This window comes from Meleagris gallopavo, chromosome 1, assembly GCF_905368555.1.
Source record: "Meleagris gallopavo chromosome 1, MGAL_WU_HG_1.1, whole genome shotgun sequence".
Classification (NCBI taxonomy): Eukaryota; Metazoa; Chordata; class Aves; order Galliformes; family Phasianidae; genus Meleagris; species Meleagris gallopavo.
The window spans coordinates 173,159,266-173,184,367 of NC_139404.1; the positions used below are offsets into that span (position 1 = coordinate 173,159,266).

At 45.4% G+C, this 25,102-nt stretch overlaps 1 protein-coding gene across 6 annotated transcripts in view; it reads left to right on the top strand.

Annotated features, from left to right (window-relative positions):
- The window catches only part of SLC7A1 (solute carrier family 7 member 1), a 43,840-nt gene extending 19,243 nt beyond the window's left edge, over positions 1 to 24,597 (top strand). For 5 of the 6 annotated variants that reach the window (XM_085216080.1, XM_085216082.1, XM_085216079.1 and 2 more), the window contains 11 exons: positions 1,435 to 1,818; positions 5,124 to 5,282; positions 6,927 to 7,101; positions 8,880 to 9,004; positions 10,528 to 10,750; positions 11,589 to 11,728; positions 13,242 to 13,344; positions 15,452 to 15,663; positions 15,989 to 16,137; positions 18,507 to 18,615; positions 20,108 to 24,597. In XM_085216080.1, the coding sequence (XP_085072206.1) occupies positions 1,449 to 1,818; positions 5,124 to 5,282; positions 6,927 to 7,101; positions 8,880 to 9,004; positions 10,528 to 10,750; positions 11,589 to 11,728; positions 13,242 to 13,344; positions 15,452 to 15,663; positions 15,989 to 16,137; positions 18,507 to 18,615; positions 20,108 to 20,217 (1,875 nt within the window). In that variant the 5' untranslated portion in view covers positions 1,435 to 1,448 and the 3' untranslated portion in view covers positions 20,218 to 24,597. The remainder of the gene's footprint in view (positions 1 to 1,434; positions 1,819 to 5,123; positions 5,283 to 6,926; positions 7,102 to 8,879; positions 9,005 to 10,527; positions 10,751 to 11,588; positions 11,729 to 13,241; positions 13,345 to 15,451; positions 15,664 to 15,988; positions 16,138 to 18,506; positions 18,616 to 20,107) is intronic. The other variant, XR_014881085.1, reaches the window with a different exon arrangement.
- The last annotated feature ends 505 nt before the right edge of the window (positions 24,598 to 25,102 follow it).

The following is a 25,102-nucleotide window of genomic DNA, read 5'->3' on the forward strand; positions in this document are numbered from 1 at the left end:
TGTCACTCCCATGCCCACTAACCATGTCCCTCAGTGCCACATCCACACATTTCTTCAACCACCCCCCTGGGCAGCTTCTTCCAATGCATTGCAGCTCTTTCTGAGAAGAAATTTTTCCTAATATCCAGCCTGAAACAAAGGCTGAGGCATTATGGTTGGTCTCCAAAGGTACCTTGGGTAACCAGTAGAGGGGAAAGGCTGTTCTGGACACAAGAGCATGTGTGAATGCCGCCTTCTGAAGTGATGTGCCTGGCAGAGTGCAGTGGAGATAGGAATCTAGAAAATTTTAAGGGTAAGCTTGATACATTTATAGGAGGGGTGTTAAGCCATCATGTCTTGTGACAACTGGGGCTAGAGTTTTCAATGTGAAAAGGAAGAAGTTCCTTCTGCTGCCTGCCTGATGCGCCCACCTGGGCAGTGTGATAAGGAGCAGTAGCTCTCTCTGCTCTCTGTGGTTTGAAGCAACATTCCTTGTTTTATCAGAAAAAGCAGGACAAAACTTCCATACCCAGGCTGTGTGTGGAGTCATACATCTTCAAGGGATGGATTTTGCGAAGGTTTCTTTCACTGATTACTAGGATGGCCTCCAGAGCCAGCCTCTCTGCTGGCCATACTGGTTTGACTGGTTGCAGTTTAAATGAGCACCCATCCTGCAGTGCTGTTGTTCTGCTGGGATGGAGAAGTTCACAGACCTGCCCTGTGCTCTCCCCTTAGCTGACACAAATGTAAAATAGCTTAATCCTTTGCCTCAGTGTAACTAAATCTAAGCTTGGTTCTGTGTGCCTTTTTTCCCAAGCCGTATCTATTCCAGGCTGTGTAGCTGTAGGCAGCTGCCAGCTTGTGCTGCTGGCTGGAACTGGAGCTCAGAGGAAGGAATATAGATCTGACTGGCTGCAAACAGTGTCTCCTGGTGCACATGGTTGTGTTGTGCTCTGGGGACAGCGGCACTTGTGTTGCCTTGTTCTGGAATATAATGCTCACAAGTTTTGCTCTTATTTCACCCCCAAGATTTCAAAAATTTATATAAGGTAAGTACATATCTATAAATATCTCTACCTTTTTTTTATTTTAAATTCCCAGCCAGGAAAACTACCCTGACAATCTGAAAGACAGACTTTGCATAAAGGCTTGTCCACTTGTGTGTGAACAGTGAGGCTGTAAGGTTAGTGTCCCTTGTGGTGTGGGGAGGAGAGCTTGCGTGCTTGAGATCAGCGTGAGTGGGTGTAGGAAGCAGAATTACTGTGCGTTTTTCCTTCCCTGAGCTGAGCATAGATAACGTGCTCAGGAAACACTTTGCCACGTGAAAAGGTGGAAGGTAAATGAGGAGGAGATTCTTTGGCTAAAATATAATAGGAGTGCAGTGTTACACTCTGTAGTGATACTGTTTGTGGGGTGTGGCTGTTCCACCTAGTGATGGCAGCATCTTTCTTGCAGGCCCAAAGACAACGATGGAGTGCCAGAAATTCATCAAGTTTGGGAACCAGCTTCTTCGCCGGAAAAATGTGGACTGCACTCGAGAAGAGAGCCGGCTCTCACGGTGCCTCAACACCTTTGACTTGGTGGCCCTGGGTGTGGGCAGCACTCTGGGGGCAGGCGTCTATGTACTGGCTGGGGCTGTGGCACGAGTGAACGCGGGACCTGCCATTGTCATCTCCTTCTTGATCGCTGCCTTGGCTTCTGTGCTGGCTGGACTCTGCTATGGAGAATTTGGTGCTCGCGTTCCTAAGACGGGATCAGCTTATCTGTACAGCTATGTGACTGTTGGCGAGCTGTGGGCCTTCATTACGGGCTGGAATTTAATCCTTTCCTATGTTATCGGTGAGTATGGTGGGTGGGCATGCAGCAAGACCATAGTGTTAGTCCAGGATGGCAGCCTTGTTGGTACAATCAGCCACGTTTGTGTGCTTGCATTGCTCTGCACTCACTGAAAATTTGAGGGCTCTTTGGCAGGGTGCACTGACTGTGGCTGCTGTCACTTCACAAGGTGAGTGCTGTCCTGCAGGCTGAAGGTTTGAAACGAAGGCAAATTATTACTTCAGCTACTTCCTCTGAACTCCCACATCATCTCTTTGGCATATCCTGGCTGCTGCACGCTTGCCAGGGAGAGCAAGTGTTCCCTGTGCTGAGAAAGAAGTAGCTGACAGAAGGTTGCTTTTACATGACAGCTCCAGGCTGATTAAGGATTAATTTCTAGTCCCTTCAAAACCTGTTCAGAGCACCTGGAGATCAGAATTCTGCCTCATGAGTGGTTGCAGGATTAAACAGGGGGTGAGCTGCAGGTTCATGGTCTCTGAAAGGTCCGAAGCAAATCCCTCCTAAGCCCTTCACTCCCACTAGGACAGGATCATGCTCTGAGCATGCGGTGTACTCTTCAGCTGACATATTAAAACTAAACCACTATTTGTCAATTAAGGATTCATGTCTTTTTCGAGCACATTTTGAGCTTGTTATCATGCCTATAAGTAAGGCTGCAGCCAACTTGCCAGTTGAGAGTGAAGACTTACGAGTTAAAATGAAAAACAATGTTGTGCTGAATGATTAAAGGAAGTTATTTTTTTTTAACTGCATTTTATGAGATATGCAATTGTTACCTTGGAGATTAGTTCCCATGATGCTGGGGCTAAGATCATATCATGAGTGACATAGTGATGTAGCAGCTGCTTGTCTGAGATAGTGCTGGCTCTCATCTGTGTGCTACCTGAAACCTTTTCTTCTCCCTCCTCTCTTTCTTCTACTTTTTAATAAGAAAGGAGAGATTGAGAAACCAAAGTCAATTAAAGTCGTCTCCTCAGGAAATGTGAGTCTGCGGTTCTTCTATGAATCAAATTCATTGTAGGGAGGAGATAAAAATAGTTTTTAAACAAAGTTAAGCATATAATTTACTCCAGACTTCTAAAATGGACTCTGCTTAGGCTGCACATACAAAATTGGAACAGTTTTTCTAATGATTTATGCTATGATCCAGAAAAGTAATGCTAAATAGTGTTCCTCATGCTCCTTACCTGGTCAGTTACATTGCGGCCCTTTCTACCATGTTTCACCTCCAAAATGAGTGACGTAGCCGTGGAAAAAAGGCACAGTCCCCAAACCTGATTCTGCAAATTCGTGATGAGAAGATTTACCTCCCTAGCATTACACTCCTGAGCAGTGCCACCATCCTGAGCAGAATCCAACCAGGGTGGCAAGAACTTAAAGGGACTTGGCCAGGTTGGTGTTTTTACTGAGGTTTCAGACATCTGTTCAGAAAGTATTGTGGGATGGAGCGGGATCATGGTGACCAGCAGATGGTGGGGGGCAGTAGTGTCCAGGGCAGGGTCTTGGAGGTGGGGAATGAGGAAAAATGGGCAATCGACTAGTTGGGCAGGGTCTGGATGGTGGGGGGAAGAAGGATTGTTCCAGGACTAGGATATGATGCGAAATTTTTTCTGGGGTGATGGGAGTTGTGCCAGATTGTGGGGGGGAGTGTTTCAGAAAGAGGAAGCTGGTGGGAGCTCATTAACATGGCGCATAGTGCATCATAGAATCGTATCACAGAATCATAGAATGACCTGGGTTGAAAAGGACCACAAAGATCATCTAGTTTCAACCTCCCTGCTATGTGCAGGGTCACCAACCACCAGACCAGGCTGCCCGGAGCCTCATCCAGCCTGGCCTTGAATGCCTCCAGGGATGGGGCATCCACAACCTCCTTGGGCAACCTATTCCAGCCTGTCACCACCCTCTGTGTGAAAAACTTCCTCCTAATATCTAACTTAAACCTCCCCTATCTCAGTTTAAAAGCATTCCCCCTTGTCCTATCACTATCCACCCTTGTAATTGGCTGTTGTTGGGGTCTCCTTTCCAGACCATGTGGTCACCTCCCAGCCTGGGCCCGATCCTGTAGCCAGCTCACACCCAAGCAGATCAGTTGGCCTAAGCACTGTGCAGGGTGGGCAGGAGTCATCTGCAAAGGTTGTGCTGACCCCAAAGCCATAAATCCTCCTGGATATGGGCTCTGTGCTCCATGCTTTTCAGCAGCAATAAAGATGTCATCCAAGTGTCTGCAATGCTGGAATTCCCCCACTTCCCAGAGCTGTTGGTTACAAAGTTCTGCGTGAACTGCTGATAGCGATGTGGAACTGGCTTCCAAGCAACTGGCATTAACATAAAGCATGCAGGAGCTGGTTCTTCCTGTCCTAGAAAATGAAATACTGCAGCCAAGGCAAAGAAATAGAAGTAGTAAAAAAAATATCCTTTTCCCTGGAATTTTCCTGAAACAAAGCTGAAAGTTTGTAATGTGATACAGAGTAACTTTTGGAGTTTTTTTTAGATTAAAAGCACCAATGTTCTGTCCCCTTAAATGCATTCAAGCTTGTGCCTCTGTCTCAAAGAGCAGCATGGTACCCAGACAGGCCTAAACTGTGCCTTATTATGATGCTTGACAAGCCAAGTTGCACAGAGAACATTCCCAGCGTTGCTGCAGGTGTTGCTGACCACTGCTGAGGAGGATTGTGCTGTGGGTGAGCACAATTTTTGACACAGTTGCAGTTGTGACCTGAAAACCTGCCTGTATCAGGGTGAACTGTTCTGGGTATAAGAGTGCACAGAGTTCTCTAAGGAACTACTTTGCAAACCAACAGCAAGCCAACCTCTTTTTTTTTTCTTTTTTTTTTTTTTAATTAGGTAATTCTGTACAGTAGTAATTATATATATATATATATATATATATATATATATATAATATACAGCATCTAATTGTGTGAGATATATATATATATATATATATATATATAGTGTACAATATTGGTAACCTAACGGTAGCCAGTGTAACACAGGAGAATAAGAAGCAGACTGTCTGGTAGCCAAAGCTGCTTGTTTTACACAGTGCTGCCACTGACTGGTTGCTGCTGTTTCATTTCTCTGGAGTGGCTCTTCTGGCCCAATAGCATCCCAGAGTCAGACATCCTGAGACCCCTGGATCAGTCCTCATCCCAGCAAGCTGTGCCATGGTGTTCTAGAAACTGCAGCAAGCTGAGGCCAGAAGTGTCTTTATGCCACTCAGATGCTCCAGGACTGGAGTCCAAAGTGTCCTGAATTTGTGCCATCCACCAAAGGTGACCCACATCTGCTCTGTTCTCTGGCAGGAACCTCCAGTGTGGCCAGAGCCTGGAGCGCCACGTTTGATGAAATCATAGGTGGGCACATTGAAGACTTTTGTAAAAGATACATGACAATGAACGCTCCAGGAGTGCTGGCAAAATACCCAGACATCTTCGCTGTGGTGATAATCATCATCTTAACAGGTAAAACCTCAGAGGCGTTTGTGAGTCTTGGACCTCCACCTTCTGTCATTTCATTGTTTGCTTTCAGAATGGGCATGAAGTCCTCATTTGTTTTGGACAACTTACTAAGGATCTTTCTTTGCTACGGGTGTCAGATTTACCTATATAGCCACAGAGGACTTAGCACCGGGCATATCCTGTTTGTAAGCTTTTTAATTAGGGGGGAGAGCTTTTGATATTTTTGAGCCACTTTTAAAATCATTGATCAAGTTTAGTATAAGGAAGGAAAGGAAAGATGACTTGTTAACCTCAATCAGGTAAGAAAGTCTAATCCTCTTCCTCTCCCAATCCACAACAACAATTTCATTCTGTTCCTCCTTTATTTTTATTCTCCCAATGATAATCAGCACCGACTGCAAAATCCCAGAGAAATAAATATGAGAAAATCAGTCCTTTTTTTTCCTTCTTCTTTTTTTATTTTTGACCAAAAAATTGTTCCAAGACTTTGATAAAGATTTGGAAAAGTTTTGAAAATTTCAAAAATGAAAATCCTTCTAAACTTTTACCAACTGCTTAAACTTGCAAAACATTACAAAATTTAGGCTAATTTAAAAAAAATAATTACTCTTCTCATGTACCTCTGTGGTTTCCAGCATGCAGAAGCTGCAGCGTTGCCCAACAAGGTTATCCTGACATTTCCCACCGTGATCTGGATGGGCATCTCGCAGCATGGGCTCTGCTCACTGGGACAAGCTTCATAAGCCAGTGATGCTTTGGCATCTTGAGTTTGAATCTCGTATGTTTTATTTTAAAAGATGGAAATGTGAGTGCACAGAAATCTCCCCTCTCCCTGAAATGCCTTGGGGTAGCAGTAAAAATACCATGTAGGGCTTCTTTTGTCCTTTTGGCCCACATGAAGTGTTTTGCTTTCTCGTAGTCTTCTTATTAAATATAGGTTGAAGGTTTGGGTTCTTGAAAGTCAGCTACCTGGAATTACCAGAGCTTGTCCCTCAGAGAGGCTGAGTTACGCCTCGGTGAGATGTTGGTTGCCAGAGCCTGCAAATGTGCTCTTCTCCTGATGGACTTTCTCTGAAGACCATGAGCAGAAAACCTGTTCTCACTGAGCTCTCTGGCAAAGCAGGAGTCCTGTGATGCCTCCTTGTTCTGTGTCTTGAGCTGTAAGTAGCTGACCTCCTGGATTCAGTCTCTGTGGAGAATGGCATCATGTTTTTTGCTGCTCACATAAAGGTGATTGTTGTTCATAATATCTGCCTTTGGCCAAGACCTCTAAGACAATGCTCCTTCCTGAAAAACCACCTGTGGTGCTTTCTCCAGATGGCTGGGTAGAGTGTGTGGCTGTATCCAGGTGGCACAGCATGGTGCTATGAGGTAAAACTTTACCTGGAGCATGTGCCAAATTGGCATGCTGTGTGGGAAGGTGTGTCATATCAGTAATGTGTGGGCTGGAGTCCCCATCAGCTTTCCCAGTGACTTAATCCTGACCTACCTGAGCTGCCTGGCTTTGTGGAGGAGCAGAAATACTACAGTGGGCAAAGCTCAGCGTTGATGTTTTCAGTAAGTGAGCTGTTGTGCTGCATTTGGCAGCCCCCCATGTGCTCTGCTGGTGAAATACCTGACTGCATATTTTCCATTTTTTTTTCCCAGGGCTTTTAACTTTTGGTGTGAAGGAATCTGCCCTGGTGAACAAAGTGTTCACCTGCATCAACATCCTCGTCATTGGCTTCGTCGTGGTCTCTGGCTTTGTGAAAGGATCTGTTAAAAACTGGCACTTGACTGAACAGGACATTTACAATACCAGCCACGGCACTCATGGAGACAAGTAAGTTGGACCTTGTCTTCTCAGATTTAAAATGGATGTATGTTCATGTTTACAGGAGGATTTGTGAGAGATTCAGGGAGCCTGTGAATGATATGGTTCCCTCCTTTACCAAACTCCAGTGTTGTGACTGGAGTTCAAAGGGGAGAGAAAAGAGCTTTGCAGGTCACCTCGTACTCAGGGCTGCCCCAGGATGACTGTTGTGCCTGTATTAAGCCTTGACCAAGTATAGCTGTGTAGTTTTCTTGGACACCTTGGTCATTTCCTTGAAGAATGATTGTATTTATGGAGACTTTGTCCCAGATGCATGAGAAGGTAGGAGGCAAGTTGCAGATTATTTTAATGTGCTGCAGCAGACATATCACAAATCCATTTTTAATGACATTTTGCTACTTGGCCAAAATCCTGTATTCCTGCACAAGACCAAAATTAAGGAGCTTATAAGGGTAGCCTGTGATACAAGGCCATTCATTTTTTGCTTGAGATTGTTCAACACATATGACTGCTCTCTGTCTTTTGAATGTCTCCTCATGCATCAGCTCAGTCCTGGCTTGCTATCTAACCCCTTCATGCTGGTCTGCAAGGAAACACAGTTTGGCACAAGCTGGAGAGATTTATAAATATTGCATGGCTCTAGTTTGGCTTGTATACAAGCCACTTATTGAGCTTCTCGGCAAAATTCAGCCTGCTGTGAACTTCTTCTCTGTGAACAAATTGCTTCTGTAGGAGAGGTTCCCCCTCCTTCCCTCCTGCTATTCCCAAGCAAGTAGCAATTAGTACAGTAGCTTTAAAGTATAACTGTAGCTCTTTCACCCATAGCTCTTACTATTTTTGTAATGTCTATCTGGGGTTTACTTTATCATTATTTCCAGAGTAATCCATATCTGGGTTGTACTATTTCTGTAAATAACAAGTGAGCTTTCATCCCTCAGTGGAAGTTCTACAAGAGAGCTTGGATGATTCTTCCTGATAAGATCTGCAGTTTTGGGATTTCCCTTAATTTAATTGCCGTAATTCATCATGACAAAGGCTTTTCTCTCAATTTTGAGTGGCCTCAGTTAACTTGAACTGAGGAGTGTTTTAGACAGTGTTTCAATACAGACAGTTGTATCTCAGGCTTTGATGCTGAGTGCACGGGAGTCACTAAATGTCTGTCTGTCTGACTTTAATAAACTTAGTATCAGGCTCAGCAAAGCATTTGATGTTTCAGAGGTGCAGGCACCTCCCCTCCCTCAGCATGGCATGCAGAATTTGGATACAAAGTTGGTATAGGGAATTTTGAAGTTGAGGGTGGAGTACAGGGTGGATTTTAGGCTGTCTCAGCACCCTGCATTGCTTTTTGGTGTCTACACACATTCTACCTGAATCCATCTTAGGTGAACAGTGCATAGTTCACATCTTTGTTTGACGTCAGTGTTAAGGATTACATGTTGGGCTTTTTCAAAAGCTTTATTATTTAAATAAATGCAATAACAGTAGGAGAGGAATCTTAATGTTCATGTTATTTTCTCCCTGTTGTAGCCAAGACATTTTTATCCCCACCAAAAATAAACAGATGATGGGAATAAACAGAACCATTTTTATTCCACGCATTCCGCAGACTCCTGCAGGCCAGTCCAGAGCTCAGCAGTGGGTGGGGCTTAGTATTTTGCCTCATATTTGTAGTGAAAAGTAGAGCATGTTCCTTTGAACTCCAGCTGTGGGTGTCACTATGAGCTGTATGAATAGTTTTGTTGTTCCCACCTAGCAGAATGCTTCTAACCCAGTGCCATGCTTTTTAGTCAAACACAGGGAGAAAAGCTCTATGGTGTTGGAGGGTTTATGCCCTATGGATTGAAAGGAGTCCTCTCAGGGGCAGCCACATGTTTTTATGCTTTCGTGGGATTTGACTGTATTGCTACAACAGGTAAGATGGAGGACGTCTTCATTCCAGTTGTGAACCTGGTTGCTGGTTGATTGGCTTTTGGTAATATGGTGCAGCACAGATAATCAGTAATCCAGGACACTGCTTTCATTATTCCTGTGTTAACTTCAGTCCATAATATATTTTTGACTCAGCTGCTCCTGATAATCAAAGTGCTGAATATATCCAAGTCCCTGGGTGCATGAATGTTGCCTTCTAGCAGCTGTGGCAGGCTGCATAACCCATCAGAAGAGCTTCTTTTCTTCTTTGCCTCCAGGGTCCAGTCCACAGTTGCTCATTGATAGCACTAACCAGGTCCAGCTCTATAGAAAACATGGCCAGTTGTACTGATCTGACATGCAAGAAAAACCAGATTCAGATGCTCTGTGTGACTGATAGAGTTTGGACATCCCACTCCAGATGATGCTTTAATCAGGTTATTCTGGAATAGGGTGCTTCAGTGCCTTCAACTGAAGGTGCTCCACTGGCTTTGTGTATTTAAAGAGACACAGAAAGAGGGCTCTTCTCAGGAGGAGTCTGCACTCCAAAGCTGTGCCTCAAAATGAAAGGGAGTTTTTTATCTCCAAGAGTTCAGAGATCTCCTTCTGAGAAAGAAACCATCAGTATTGTCACGTTTCTCCTGGCTTAGAAGAATCTAATTCCCCCAGAGAAAGGAAGGATTATCCTTAATTTCACATTTGACAAGAGCTGAGGAACAGAGAGGGGAGATAATTACAAAGACAGATAAAACAGTACTGCCTTATGTTCCAAGATGTTTGAGAAATGCTATAGCTCCATTACTTCAGCTAGCCCCAGGGCCTCTCCATGGAGAAGCTCATTAATCTGGCTTTGACTTAGAGGTATATGGGTCTCTGCTTATTGGTTCATCCTCCTGAAATGCCAAGCTTCAGGAGAAGAGCAGCTTTTTGAGAAGAGCAGCTCTGCAGGACAGAGAAGACTCACAACTGTTTCTTAATTAATCATTGCCTGAATTAGGAGGATCTTTTTAACACATTTGTCCCAGTTTGGCAGTCCAAAATTTTCCGTAAAGAGGGATTTTTTTTTGAGAGGGATTTCCAAAGACCCATATGATTTTCAGGTGTGCTCTGCAAAGTAACTTTCCCTGGAACTGGGTATGTAGGGTGCTCCTGCCACAGTACAGTTGCTTTGGTGGAAATATATACTGAAATTCTCTCCCAAATATTTGCCCCAGAATTGTGTGATGATTTTTTGTCTTGTCACTTGTGACTGCTGAGCTGTTTTTGGATCCATGCTATCAGTGGCATTGCAGGAGTAGCTGGTGATAAACTAACTTTTTGGAGAAGGAACTGCTTTTAATCCAAATTGTTTCTGTGTCTGGGTTTACAAGTCCTCCACAGATGTTTATGTCAGAAGGAGTGACAGGAGCAGGAGAACTGGGAGCAAACAGCCAGCCTGGGGTATGTGAAGGGCACCTTAGGCCATGATAGTAGGCATTGATAGATCTTGCTTGTCTATGAGCTGATATTTCAATTTCTTTCTTCTAGGTGAGGAGGTGAAAAACCCTCAGAAGGCCATTCCTATTGGCATTGTGGCATCTCTGCTCATCTGCTTTGTGGCTTATTTTGGTGTGTCAGCTGCCCTGACACTCATGATGCCTTACTACCAGCTGGATACCAACAGCCCATTACCCAATGCCTTTAAGTATGTAGGTTGGGATGGAGCCAATTATGCAGTGGCAGTTGGTTCCCTATGTGCACTTTCTACGAGGTGAGACACTGTTTTTCCTTGGTGCCTCTTTTACAGCAAATGCTTATCTCCATCTTAACAAAATGCTGCACGTTGGGGCTGTGTAGTGGCTCAGCTTCTTTGCCTTCATCACGTTCCCCTGGGTCATTACTAGAAGAGCTAGATCAGGGCCAAGACTTAGAGCTTCTGACATCAAAAAGGCCAGGATTTGACCCCATGATAAATTTCAGAGATGTGCGTGACCAACACAACTTCAGAAACTCCTGTCTTAGTAGCAAACCCACTAGGTGCACTTCTGGAATACGAATCTAGAATCAGTGAGTCATGAAGACAGCTTTGCAGTGCAAACGCAGTTTGCTTGCAAGACATCCTGGCCTGCTGGGATAAAACATGTCAGGTAGTGTAGGGGGCATCTTCTGGAGCATGCGGGGCTTACCATATCCAGGTCAATCTGTCTGCAGTTTACCTCCAGGACAGCTATCTGGCCAGGAGGCAAGGCAGGCTGAATGCAGAGTATGTCATGTTCTTATGCACTATGGAGCCCTTTTTCAGATCAACTTAGACATATGCAATTAGATGAGCAACTCATAGAGGCTCATAGAAGTTAGGGTATTTTGCCACCTGAGTATCAGGCTGCTTTTATGTCCCATTGCTAAGTTTAGATATCCAAAGTCATGGAGCTGTAACTTAGTTTCCAGCTACTAGCAAGGTGGGCGTTCAGAGGGAGCCTTTTATAGAAGCTAAAGTGATTGAGAGCCACCTGTTTCAGATTGTACTGCCGTAAACTTGATTGCTTTTTTGTGCTTGAGCCCTGCTGGAGGTGTTCTAAGCAGATTATTTCCCCCTTCTCTGTTCTTAGTCTCCTTGGCTCCATGTTTCCAATGCCTCGAATAATTTATGCCATGGCAGAAGATGGACTTCTCTTTAAATTTTTGGCGAAAGTCAATGAGAAGAGGAAAACTCCAATAATTGCAACAGTGACATCAGGAGCCGTTGCAGGTAACATCCTGAGACTTGATGCATGAGTGGAGCAGGGACATAATCTCATCCTAGGAGCAGATAAGTCTTCCTGATGCTAGCCCACTTATTAATCAGATTCACTGCACAGCGTGATTTCCCAGAGCATGTCCGGGGTTTCCAAAAGCCTGGGAGAGCAAAGGCAGGATGAGTGTGAATAGCTCACTGCATGTCTGTGCTTCTTGCTCAGAACTCATTGCTGATATCCCGCCTCATGCCAAGAACTGCCTTCATCCACTCCCTGCGTGCTCTGTCAGCTTTACAAATAATTAACTCCCTGCAGTGGCAGCCAGCTATGCCTCAGCATCCCTGTGGCCATTGGCCCGGCTTGGCTGCAGGCTCTGTCCCCTGTGTGTCTGTAGGTAGATGCTCAGTGGAAGATGCCAGAGCAGCTGGAGACAAGCAGATGGACCCTGTGACACAGACATTTGTTAATCAGTTTGTCACAGCTGGTCACAATCCTGTCCTCTCCTTCCCTCTGTCCCAAGAGTAGGGGAATTAAACCTAACAGACAACAAAGATGAGTGGCTTATACTCTTCTCACAGCCACCCCCCTTCCTCACAGTGCCTAGAGAACAGAAGGCTGTTGCTGCTTTCTCTTTACCTTCTGCCATCCAAATCTGGGATAAGCCACTGGTGTAGAATGTGCCACCTTTGAGGCGTTGTTGCCAAAGTGTTATGATGAGCTCTAAGCTGTGGTGAAACAGCTCAGCCTTCTGCAGCTGCAGCCTGGGCCCTGCAGAGTTTTTCATACAGCTGCTTCGCTGCCACCTTTATCTTCAGGAATATCAGGGGAATAAAGAGCCAGAGAAAGAAAGGAATTTGGTTTGCCTTCTCTTCAGATTACCTCATTGTGGTTTATAACATGCAGGACCAAAGTGCAACCAGAGCTGCAGATATGGGGAGCATTTGAAGCCTGAGACTTTGCATTGCTTTGGCTGTTGAGTTTGAGGCAGTGCATTAGAGACAGACTGGCTCAGGTTCGGCTTTGAAACCCTTTATACAATGGTCTGTACAACAAAGAGTTGCCTAGTGAGAGTGTGAAAGCAAAATAATCTGTAAGAGATGGTATGGTCTCAGGGATGCTACAGCTACAATTGGGGATTCAGGCAGTGAGGCTGTGGTTTACCACTTGCTCGCTGCTCATGATTAGAGGGGAGTGTCACTTCAGCTTTGCTTCTCTTACAGGTATATCAGAGGATGCCCTTGTTTCAGCATATATGTATAACAGGCTGGCAATCTACTGTAATAAATGGTTCCTTTGCTTCCAGTTTGTGAGACTGTGCTGTGACATCCTGTGAGGCTCAGGGAGTTACAAGGCAATTGGCATTCAATGAGTCTTTCATGTCTCCATTTCAATATGGCTTGGGCTCCCTGGATTTCCCTTGCCAGGTCCTGAGCAACAGTCACACTTATGCTGTGTTGTCATTAATGCTTCAATCATATTCTGCTGTGTTGGTGTTTTCTTCCCTTTCACCTTCCTCTCCTCCCACAGCTATTATGGCCTTTCTCTTCGACTTGAAAGACCTTGTGGATCTCATGTCTATTGGGACCCTCCTGGCTTACTCGTTGGTGGCAGCCTGCGTATTGGTATTGAGGTATGGATGTAGAAGTAGCCTCACACAGACAGAAACCCACACACTGCAGTTGGATGCCCTCTTTGTTTCTATAGACCCAGTGAAACTGAACTCTGGCTAAGAGTATGAAAGACTCATTTCTTCAAGGTCATGGGGAATTGTACTCATTGGAGGTGCAAGAGCATCCTCTGAGCTTGGTTAGCTCCTGGTCCATGCCACCGTAGCAGCAGTCAGACTCTGAATGTCCTAGGAGATGTGCTGGTGGGTAGGAGTGACATGAGTGGTCCAGGATGTCTGCTTCATTGTTACACTTGTTCCTACTGAGGATACAGTTTCAGACTGTCATCTCAAAGGGAATTAATGAGCAAATAGGCTTCTGAAAGGTGTCTCTGTCAGCACGGACATACTGTGCTGAGAGCATTGGGAGGAACTGTTGTGAGCAGCTTGTCCTTGGACATCCGGCTCCATTTTGGTGAAAAAGAAAAGAACCAGCTTAGGATTAACTGCGTGGAGGTTCCTTGTTCCTGTGCTGTTCCTCTGAGGCCCTAGAGTGAGAGTTCAGCTGCACACACCTCAGCACCAAGGCAAGATATGACTGTATTGCTTGTGAGTTTTACCTTTGGTCTGCATCCTTGAGAAAGTCAGCAAAGATACCCTTCAGTCAGCAGTGAAGTTGCTGCCGATTGTGCCAGGAAGTAAGGTAGTCATCATAGTAAAGTCTAGCATCAGCAGTGAAGCTGAGCAGGTTTTTGCAGGATCAGTGACTCAGTGCATGTCTATTAAAAGAGCTGAACTCCCATAACTTCCCCAAAATAAGATGAAGATTGAGTATCTTAATTGCTTGGCACCTCATGGACAACAGCACTCCACCCAGGAAGACTGAGTTTTGAAGATGTTGCTGAAAAATATCTTCATGTGTTTAATGAGTTATTCAGAATCTAGTGAATGTTTTTTACCTGCTCACAGCAAATGCATTGAACTAAGAACAGGTTTCAGCTGATGAAGGGCCAACACTGTATTTTAATACCATTGCTCTGTGCTTGTGCCATCCACCATGCCCCTTTATACAGAGCCAGAGGATTTTCCTCGTCCTTCATACCTTCCCTTTGACTTCCTGGCTTCCTCTTCTCCATATAGCTATAAATGGCTTCTTAATTTGCTTTTGCAAGCTGCAGTCCCTATGATATGGCACTTTCCCCATCATAGATTTGTAGAACTGACAGACAACCTTGTAGCAGCCCAGGTAGCTGATTTAGCTGCCTTTTGAAGGAACAACTAAATTGTTTCCAAAGCTGTAGGGTGCTGTGACTAATACCCTGCTGTGGCTGGACCCAAGGATTTCACTGCATTTCACAATTCACATGTCACAAAAGATCTCATTGTCATCATATCCCCACAGGACTGATCTTAAGGGGTCTGGCACAATGGCCCTTTCCTTAGGCTTGTAGCTGAGAGTCTTCTGCAAAAGCTTATTTTCAAAAAAAGTGAAGAATGTTTTTTCTGTCTGGATCCGTGTGGTTGTGACTTGCTGAATGAAGTGTTATCCATGCATGCAACAAAAAATTACAGATCTTTGTTTACTTCTTCCTTCATTATGAGGCAGTAGACGGCAGTAGCAGAAGAGACTGATACAGAGGAGATCGGGGCACAGAGAATGTCACTGTGTGCTGTGATCAGCAGCTGCTAGGATGTGATATCTGCTGAGCTGTTAATTCAGTTGCTTCCACACCAAAACATGAGGGCTTAACAGCCACAGATAACCACATAGGCTAATTATGGCTACCTGATTATTCTCCTGCCTATTGCTTCTCCAGTCCTCACTGCTACCACCCAGTAATATTCTGGTGATCAGGGTGGTAGGGTTTCTGAAAGTGAAGACTATCCATCTTAGAACACTGGCATTGCAAACAAGCTTTAGGTGATGATAGCTCACTGTATTTACTCACATAATTGTTTTTTCAATTCCACATAAAGTCTTTGTTATTCCTCAGATTGTCCTCTGAAATACAAGGCTGTAGACATTATGTATGCTTGTTCTGATGCTAGAAAGATCTAGGGTGCAGTCAGCATTCTGTGTGGTACTCTGCACCAAACCAATAAGCTCTTTGTTTTGCTTCTCTTTTCCAAGGTATCAGCCAGAGCAGCCTAATTTGGCGTATCAGATGGCTCGAACAACAGAGGAGACAGATAACAACGAATCTGTGAGCACGAGTGAGTCTCAGACAGGATTTCTGCCAGAGGAAGAGGAGAAATGTTCCTTCAAAGCCATACTGTGTCCCCCAAATTCAGACCCTTCCAAGTTCTCTGGCTTGGTAGTGAACATCTCCACCTGCATCATTGGTAAGTACCAGGCAGTGTGGCTCTGGAGCAGTGAAACAGCTGGTAGATCCTCGTGCTCACCATGGTGGGAAAACTCACTTCCTTGCTTGTTAAGGATTGCTTGCAATTTCAATGAGATTTGAGGATCTACAGATCTACGGTTCAAATGAAGACTTCAAAAGAAATACAAAAGATTAAGTATTGAGGCTGTGTAGGGAAAAAGGTTTGTTTGCTATGCTTTCAGATTTTGCATTGCCTGCTTGTGGTTTGGTGTTTTGTTTTGTTTTTTTTTTCCCTCTTGCTAAAAAAAATAAAGCACTGGTAAGCTTTTGGTGTCTGTTCACAGGTTTCCTTATCGTGGGCAGCTGTGTCTTGACTGCCCTCGAGCCAAGCATGCTGATAAAGGCAGTATGGATTATTGCTGCAATTCTTGTTCTCATTATCAGCTTCATTGTATGGAAACAGCCTGAAAGCAAAACTAAGCTTTCCTTTAAGGTGAGTGTCCCGGGAGGTGAAGTTAGAAAAGAGCTCTTTTGGAGGTGGTTGGAGGAGGCCATGCATGTTGTCTGTATCAGGAGGGACTTGGCCAAACGGTCACACAGAGAATGTAAGCGTAAAGGTGTATCCAGCAGCACCCCATGGGAATAAGCAAATTCAGCATAGAAAGTGGGGCTGAAAGAGTTAGCTGAGAGCTTTAGGAGGGAATTAGGAGAGGAAGCCATGAGCTATCAGGTCAGAGATGGCCACAGAAGACTTAGAAAGAAATGTAAATGGAACTGGAGTCCAGGAGAAGCTGAGAGGACAGAGCCTGATCTAGAGATGTGGCCAGATGAGAGGTGTGCTTTTGAAAGCAGATGGCTATAATTTGTGGAAGAAACAGAGACCAGAGGGAAAGGGAATGCTTTTCAGCAGTTCAAAATGGCCACATGAGATTGTGTCTATAGGAGAGCGAAGCAAAGAAGCAAGATTGTGCATGGAGATCAAAGGGACACCCAGTCAAAAACATCAGCTCTTCTTCCAGCTCTATCAGACGGAGTGTGTGTGGACCAATGTGAAAGGGTGGTTCAGTCCTTTAACGCCTCGTAGGAAAAGGACACCAGTCCTTCTCCTTGTCATGTTTGAAGTACTTTGTTGTCTGTGTAACTGGCAAGCTTTTCCCAATAGCTTAGTCTAAATTTCCACAGCGCACATTTAGCTGTTATTTTCATGTTCTGCTGTTAGCTAGGAAGGGATGACCAATCTCTCTTTAAGAGAATTAAGTAAGAGGAACTCTTGACATTTTCCTGCCTTGCTCAAGCACGCTATCCTTTATATTGACAAATACAGATCATTTTTCAGTATTATCCTGCAGGTCATGTTTCATCATATTGGTTGCAAGCCATTTATAAATCTCCAATTTATAAAGGCTGTTTGGGTTTCTAATCCTTTCCTTTAAAGTGCTCTCATTTTGATTGCTCTTATAGTTAGTGTTTGCAGCTCATCTTGGGCTTGTGATCCCAAAAGTGGAAACAGAAGTGTGCAGGAGCAGAAAACTTAAGAACTGCTGTCTGAGCTGTATATTCAGAACTTACTTCTGAGAGTCTCTTTGCCTGACACTCAGGATATTTTATCTCCCTTTTTTTTTTTTTTTTTTTTTTTTCCCTCAGGCTCTCCTCTGTCCAAGGAAAAAATACAATTAGACCTGTCAGAGCTAAATCTGTAATGGCTGTTTCTTATCTCCTTGTTGTCTTTTAGGCATTTACAGCCTGCATGCTTAGTGATTTTTCTCCAGAATCTCTCTGGGAATCCAAGGCTGACTGGTTTGTTTCCCAGTTGTTTTCCTATATTTCTTTTTAATAGGTCATTTGTCTTTCTTCCCCAGATTTTGGAGACCTTCCAGGTCTACCAAGAGCTCTCAAAGAAGCCTACTAATGTTTTAAAGATCATTCTGCAATCTTTAGGTACATACCTCACCGTCCTAGGGAAATGTCCTTTTTCCCTGCTATTTGACAATGCCTAATTTAGAAAAATCTTCTTCTGTTTTCTAACTTGTGTGCCCATCCCCTTCTTAATGATGTGGATGGCTGGTTGCCATAAATGTGGTGTCTTTTCTTTTTTTGTGTGAAATTGAATTCAAGAAAGGCTTAATATATTTCAGCCTTTTTATTTTTTGTAAATCTCCTTTTCCTTACAAGTGAAGGAAATCCCTTTCATTTTCCTCTCAGTTTCACCATATTCCCAGACCTTTGTCCTTCTGGGTTTTCTCTGTACGTGCCTCTGCTATTTCTTCACATTCTGATTTTTGCTTTTTGGCTTTATGGTATTCTGATTTTCTGATCATTAAAGCACTGTTGGTGTAGCTGCTCTGGTCTTTCACAGTATTTCCTGCTTTTCTTCTGTTCTGGAATTATTTCACAGAATCATACAAGATCACACAATTGCTGAGGTTAGAAGGGGGACCTCGAGAGATCATCCCTCTGCTGTATATTGCTTAACAACTACAGTACCTGCTGGGTGAAGTTCCTCAGGTGCCTCTTCTCACCTTTTCTTAGCCCTCTCCTGGTCTTCAGTTGGTCCCTGCCACGATGCTACCCATGGTGTTCTTCTTAGCTTGTTCCCCTCATAATATTGGAGCTGAAGTTGGCTTGTTATCTCCTTCCAAACCAAAAGCTAGGACAACCATTCTTAAAATGGACTGGAGTGATGCGAGTGGTGGTCACATAGGGGACTCATGTCCAGTAGTTAGATCCAATCTTGCCTTCTCTCAGATCCAACAGCTGAGGTGATGGTAGCAGCCATCATGTCCCGTCTAGCAAGGGATGCAACGTTCTTGCCTGCCCACTGCTCTGCCCTGCAGATGTAATGTATCCCTCTTGCTTTTTCAGGTACCTCTTCTGCCCCTTCTTCCTATCGTGAGTATTTTTGTGAATGTTTACCTCATGATGCAGCTAGACCTAGGCACGTGGATAAGGTTTGCAGTCTGGATGCTCATAGGTGAGTTCAAAAGAGAAGAAAAATGTATGTGTTCAAAGTTTTGAGACTTTGTTGACTATAAATTTGCTGTAGCACTCCAGGGAGGGATTCTGCGCTCTCAATTATTGGGTGCCCTCTGTGACTTCATTGAAGCCATTTAGGCAGTGTGTCTCTAGCTTTGTTTTAAATTTAAGAGTCATAATACTCTTGTGAGGACAAAACAACAACCTGTCATGCAGCTTATGTGCTTCTTCCATAATGACTTCATGGTCAGCTACATAGATGTCTTTTTTTAATGCAGTTTTGTTAGTTTATGTGTGTTTGTACTCGGAGTACACAGGGAAGATGTTGAGCAGTATGTGGCCTGGCATTGTGATTGCCTGATCAATTTATGGTCATCTGTCGGGAGCTTAGCAGGATACTGCTTTGTAGCTTCTTCCTGTAGTGGTAGAAGACTTGCAGGGTCAAAGACAGATGAATTGGGATTGTTCAGCCTGGAGAAGAGGAGCCTGAAGGGAGACCTTATTGCTGTCTACAGTTTTCTGAAAGGAGGTTGTGGTGAGGTGGGGGGGTTGGCCTGTTCTCCCAGACTACAGTGATGAGAGGGAATGGCCTCAAGTTGCACCAGGAGAGGCTCTGGTTGGATGTTAGGAAGAATTTTTTCTCAGAAATAGTAATAGTGCATTGGAAGAGGCTTCTGAGGGAGGTGGTGGAGTCACTGTCCCTGGAGGTGTTCAGTGAAGATGTAGCACTGAGGGATGTGGTTAGTGGGTAGTATGGGTGGTAGTAGACAGCTGGACTTGATGATTGTAGAGGTCTTTTCCAGCCTTGGTGATTCTATGATTCTATGAATCAACAAGGGGCTGCTTGAAGCAGCTGCCCACTTGCTCTGAACCTGATCAAAGCAAAAGCCATGCTCTAGATAGCTTCTTTTTTGCCCAGATCTCATTTTTCACGTTTCTTCATTCCCTTTTTCATTCCACTTTACCTGTGGATGTTAGCACTTTGCCAGGTAGTCCTAACCTCAGGACATGTCAGTATTAAACCAGCACTGCCTTGTGCAGCGCCAGACAGAAGAAATTCATCCAAAATTGGAACCCCACGGTGCAAACCTCATGGACTGGCAGAGCATTTTTGTTTCTTTAATGTGAAAATTCCTCTCTGTGCCTTCTTTTAAGATGTCAAGGGGCATCAAAACAAGCTGAAGAAGGAAGGTTGTGTGTCACCATGTGAGGAATCCATTTTAAAAGAAAGAGCAGTAGGGTGGCTGTGAGCCAGCACAAGCAGGATGTGCAGAGGAACAATCTTTGTATTGGCACTTTCACTTTTTCATTTGTTTTTTGTTCCAAGTGCTGGTTTTATAACCTGGGTTAAACCTAGATTTCTTTTCTACGACGGGCAGTGATGCCAAGATGCAAACTGTCAGCAGGGCTGTAACCTGTGACCTGTGCCTGTAGATGTGAGCAGTGGTGTCTGTCCCCTTACAGAGCTAACTTCCCTCTCTCCCTTGCAGGCTTTATCATCTACTTTTCCTACGGAATATGGCACAGTGTGGAAGCTGCTTATGCAGCATCAGCAGACACGGAGCGAAGCATGGACACTGCCTCAGACAGCTGCAAATGACCACGTGTGTAGCTCATGGGCAACCGGGGACCGCTGCAGCGAAGGCAGCTGTGCCATGGGGCTCCTGAAGTGTTGCATATGGTTAATCAGTACTGCAGCAAGAAAGAAGCACAGTGTGGGAATCCCCAGGCCTGTTGCTGCAGCTTGCAGTTTGCTTAGTCGCGCAGTTAAAAGGGATCACAAGGAAAAAAAGCTGCTCCCAGCAATGCTGTTAGCTGGTCTGGGGCCATGCACTCTCCCTCCTCCCTCCTGTTGTTTTGTTTTGTTTTTCAATGTCTAGAAAGAAAACTGCTTCTGTGTGCCAGTTAACCTGAAATGCTGCTATGAAACCAGGCCTCACAGAGGTGGTTCTTTCAGTAGCCCTGAGAATGACCTCCCCACAGATATTCTACCTGATACATACAGAGCACATCTGCAGTGTTATTGTCATGCTCAGACCAGACACTTCCTTCACCTGATGTGAGCTGTACCACCTATGTACATACAAACAAAAGGCTCTCGGCAAACGTGAGCTTTCACCTGGTTAAGAAAGCACCTGCAAGATTTATGTTCTTCAGAGCATCAGGTTTCATAGTTTTTATTGCATTTAACTTTTAACTCGGCATTCATGTACTTTAAAACACACAGCCACTGTGAAATGTTGGGAGGTTTATTGTCAGGTGAATGGTCGTTTGGCAAATGGATGTTTCTGCTAACTTTAGACTCAGCAGAGGGATTTGGGGTTTAGTCATAGAAATATCTGGTGCAAGTACTTGAATGTCTTTAATGGCACAGGTGTCTCCAAAGAGCCTTCTACCTCTTCACATCAGAGTTGACCAGCAGTGGGGCTGAACTGGTGGGGTGGCAGAAGTGCTCTTCAGCCCAGCTCTGAAAATGTGGTTGGTTGGAAGTTAGAGGAGCTCCCTCGGTGTGGGCTGTGTGAATAGTAGAGTAAAGCATTTGGCTGTGAGCATTTGGCATCAGGGTGAAGCATGTTTCTTTCCCTGGAAGGAGGAACACAGGAAGAGTCTCAAGGGATTGAACTTCATTTGTGAGCAGCACTTGAGTCTGTGCCTCGTGCCTGGTGGGGCATGAGGATGTTGTAGGGTCTTCTCCTTCCCAGTGGTCCCATCAGAGCAGGGGGCAACACAGCCACTCGCTAGGGGCTGGCTTGCTGAGAGTTTACCTTGCAGGCTGCTCAGCTGCTTAACACAGGGCTGAGCAGGCCTGTAAATGTGCTGAGCCCCTGTTCCTGAGTGCTGCCCACCCACCCTGTGCAGCAGCGTGTGCTCTTGCTCCAACACGTCCTCCTGTGCAGCCAGAGATGCTTGTGCTGCCTGCACAGCATGTCCTGGGCCATGGGAATTCTCCATCTTTGGAGGTGTTGGGAATGAGGTTGGATGCTGCTTTGAGCAAACAGATCTGGTGCAAGATGTCCCTGCCCAGCCCAAGCCATTCTATAATTCTGTGAAGTTCAGAGGTGAGACCAAAGTCTGTGTTGAGTTGGCAACACAGACGTGGCCTTGGCTTTGCTGAAAGACAGTTTCAAAAAAGATTCTCTCAAATATCTCCCCAGCCAAATTCCCTGCCCTAAAAAAGGCTTATGGAAGCATTCAAAAGGTGGGCTGTGCCCACGCAACACCATTTTTAAAATGTGCTGAATAACAAATCCCAAACAGATACTGCAGAAATCCTCTCTCCTAACCTGCGTAGGGGCTGCTCCACACTGCTGCCTCCAGCACCTGGAGCGGTTGGTCTGTTGGCCATCGTAACTCCTGCTGCTGAGGGGATGGGCACCCATCCCCATCATACTAGTGTGGACTGAGGAACAGACTCCGGATGGCTTAACCAGTGATTCAGCAGGAAGCTGGTGCAGCAGAAGGGGGAACCGGACAATCTCCCTCAGTCATATTATGGTGGGTCGTGTCTTGCAGCTTTCCAGCACAGCCTTTCTGCCTGCTAGGAGTTCCAGTCTTGGCCTTCTGGCAAACTGGGAAGCTCTTCTCAGGGCTGGAGCTGGGTGGAGGGAATGTGCTCTGGGTGTATTTTCAGGGTGCTTTCAGGCTGGCAGATGGCCTCGACTGTCTGCCAGTCCTCTTTTCCTTGCACATATATGAAGTCTTACTCAAGCAGGGTGAGAAGAGTATCAAAATTAAAACCCAGGAGGTTGAGGTCTGTTTTGATTTAAGCATGGGCAAAAACCCAGTGTGTGCCATAACCTCCTGGAAAGCACTGAGGATGTGAGAGGATGGGGAAAAAATGAAAAATGGAAACTCAGAGGGTGTGGAAGTTTCCCACTGTACCAAAAATGTAAGGACCTTTTGCTTTGCCTTGGGTACCAACTCTGAGCAATTTAGACGTTCAGCATTGACTATATGAGGCTGAATTCTGATGGAAATATATTTCCAAAGAAAATTACCTAAAAATATGCAGATTTCTTGCTGTATTTTTTTTTTTTTTTTATAAATGTTAACTTATTTTTTGTTGTCTTCTTAGGGATCTGTTCTGGTATTTATATCCCATAATTTTATTTCAGCTTTTGTGGCGTATAATATCAGCACTTGGGAGAAAGTCTGGATCGGGTTCGTTTTCCTGTCATTTCCTTTTCTCCCAGAAGGTTTCATAGGAAAATCCTTCTGTTTCGCCACGCTCTGTGTTCCAGTGTTCCAATGTGCCATGGCCTGTGCCAGCCCTGGGGAAGCCCCCGTGCCAGGCTGTGCGTAGGGACGCAATGACTTGGTCACTGCTGCCTGCTCCGCCCTGCCCTCACTGCTGCATCCCCGCCCCGCTTGGAATTGCAAGCTGCAAGGTAGAAATTTGGCTGCCTGTTTCTGGGGTGGTATTTTCAAATGGGTGATTTTTTATTTTTTTTTTTTAAATTTTCTTTTTTTTTTTTTTTTTTGGTCTCTGCGTCCCTGCTGATGTCTGCATGTCCCATAGGTCACTGCAGGTACCTCTGGGGACACGCAACTGCTGCTATCACCTCGCTCTTGTGAACAAGATGCCTCTCTTGCATCGAGCTCATCTTTGTAAATAGTTCAGCAATTATTTTACTTTATTATTATATTTTGTACAGATGCATTTTGCTAGATGGAGGGGTGGGAACAGAGAAGTGCTGCCTTTGCTCGGTGCCAGAGCAGATCCTTTTGTGTCAGTGCGATGACTGTGCCCATGGGGTGGCCTCATTTGGGGTGACCAATGTGGAGAGGAGCTCACTGGAGAGGAGCCACCAGCATGTGGCCAGGCAGCCTTTCTCAAAGGCTGTTACAGCAGCGCCTTTCTCACCACTAAGGCAATTTGGTGTAAAAATCATAGAGTCATGACTAGCTTTTACATACTTCCTTACAAACATCATTCCTTGGTTGCTGAAAATCGTTGCCGGGTGAGTTCTGGCTTCATTTCCTATTTTTCTCATCCCTCGGGGTGCAGTTCACCATCCTCTTGCATGGCTGTGTGGGAGTCACCCGGCCCTGGTATGGGACAGGGAGCAGAGCCTCGAGCCTCGTGGGTGTGTAAGGGCAGGGTTTTGCAAGGGGGGGCTCAGAACGTAGGCACTCAGCAGCGCTCCCCCTAGGCCAAACCAAACCCCCGTGGCAGTGGGCAGTGCTGCAGGCTCCTTCCATTCCTATTGACTTGGAGACAAAGCACTGTTAGGAGGAATCATATTTTGTAAGATCAACTCTTTAGTGGTGCTGTTTTAATCAGTTCCACCGGGATCTCTCAAATTGCTCCTAGCAGAATTTGCACCCCCAGGAAACCACCCACAACTGAGCACTGCTACCATCTGCCCAAGTGATGGCAGCGGCGCTGGGTCCCGCAGCAGAAGGCCGCCCTGCACGCCTGCATCTCCACCCCATCACTGCTCATGGGCCCGTTCCCTTTCTGTGTCTGAGCCCCCAGCCCGGCAGGGCATGGAGGGCAGCACCTCCTGGGATGCTCTCAGGGAATTTGCCCCCAGGCTGAGCCGTACCCTCAAGTGCTCCACTGAGCAGTGGTGAGCGCGGCCAGCAAAGCGACTTTACGGACTGAAGCCATGGAAGTCTGTATAGTGTTTATTTTTTAATTATTAAAGTGTATATACCTTTGTGTTGACGGTCTATTTTCCTAATGGTTTCTCAGAGTTTCTTACAGGCGTGTTAAATAGTTTTGATGCTTGTTCTGCGAACAGATGTATTTTTTATCTTTTTTACCTTTCTTTCGGTTGGATTTCTTTTTTCCGTGTCCGTGCAGCGCTTGAAGCCTTACGTTTTGAAATGTGAACCTTGCCCTCCCGGCGCGTGTGCACAGCTCCCTTTTGTCCAGGTGCCACTGTAAATACTTCACCACCAAATGAAGCTTTTGGCAGTTCACTTCTCGTTAAGTGGTACAGCATTAAAGCATTTTTCTCAGTACTCGAATAAACCATGCCTGTTGTTTGCCCTTATTTTTGAGCCCGCCTCCGTTCTCCAGCTATTTGCAGTGCCTGCAGGCTGCACAGGAGGGCACTGCCCTGGGGTGCAGCCCCTGGTGCTGCCACGTTGGTTTGCTACAGGAAATAGGGGCTGTGCACTGAGCACGTTCTGATTGCGGGGTTTCAGGTTTGGGATGAGCCCATGGGGCACCACTGCAATCCCCAATGGGGCACTGTGCTTTCAGCCCCTGTCGCATCGGGAGGATGCCAGGAAGAGCCCCAGCTCAGTGTCCCCGTGCCCCAAAGGTGCCTGGGGGCTAAAGGTGCTCAGACCAGACATGTGAGAAATGCCCTCACCCAGGGCAGCGCTGTGTTGCTGTGGGGATGTGCTGGTCTGTGAGCCTCATTTTTCTCCGTGGCGGTCTATGGGATTTGGAGCTAATGCACAGCACGTGAGCTGTGATAACCCCACTCAGCTGCTCCCTCCCAGGAGGCCCCATTCCTTACCGCACTGCA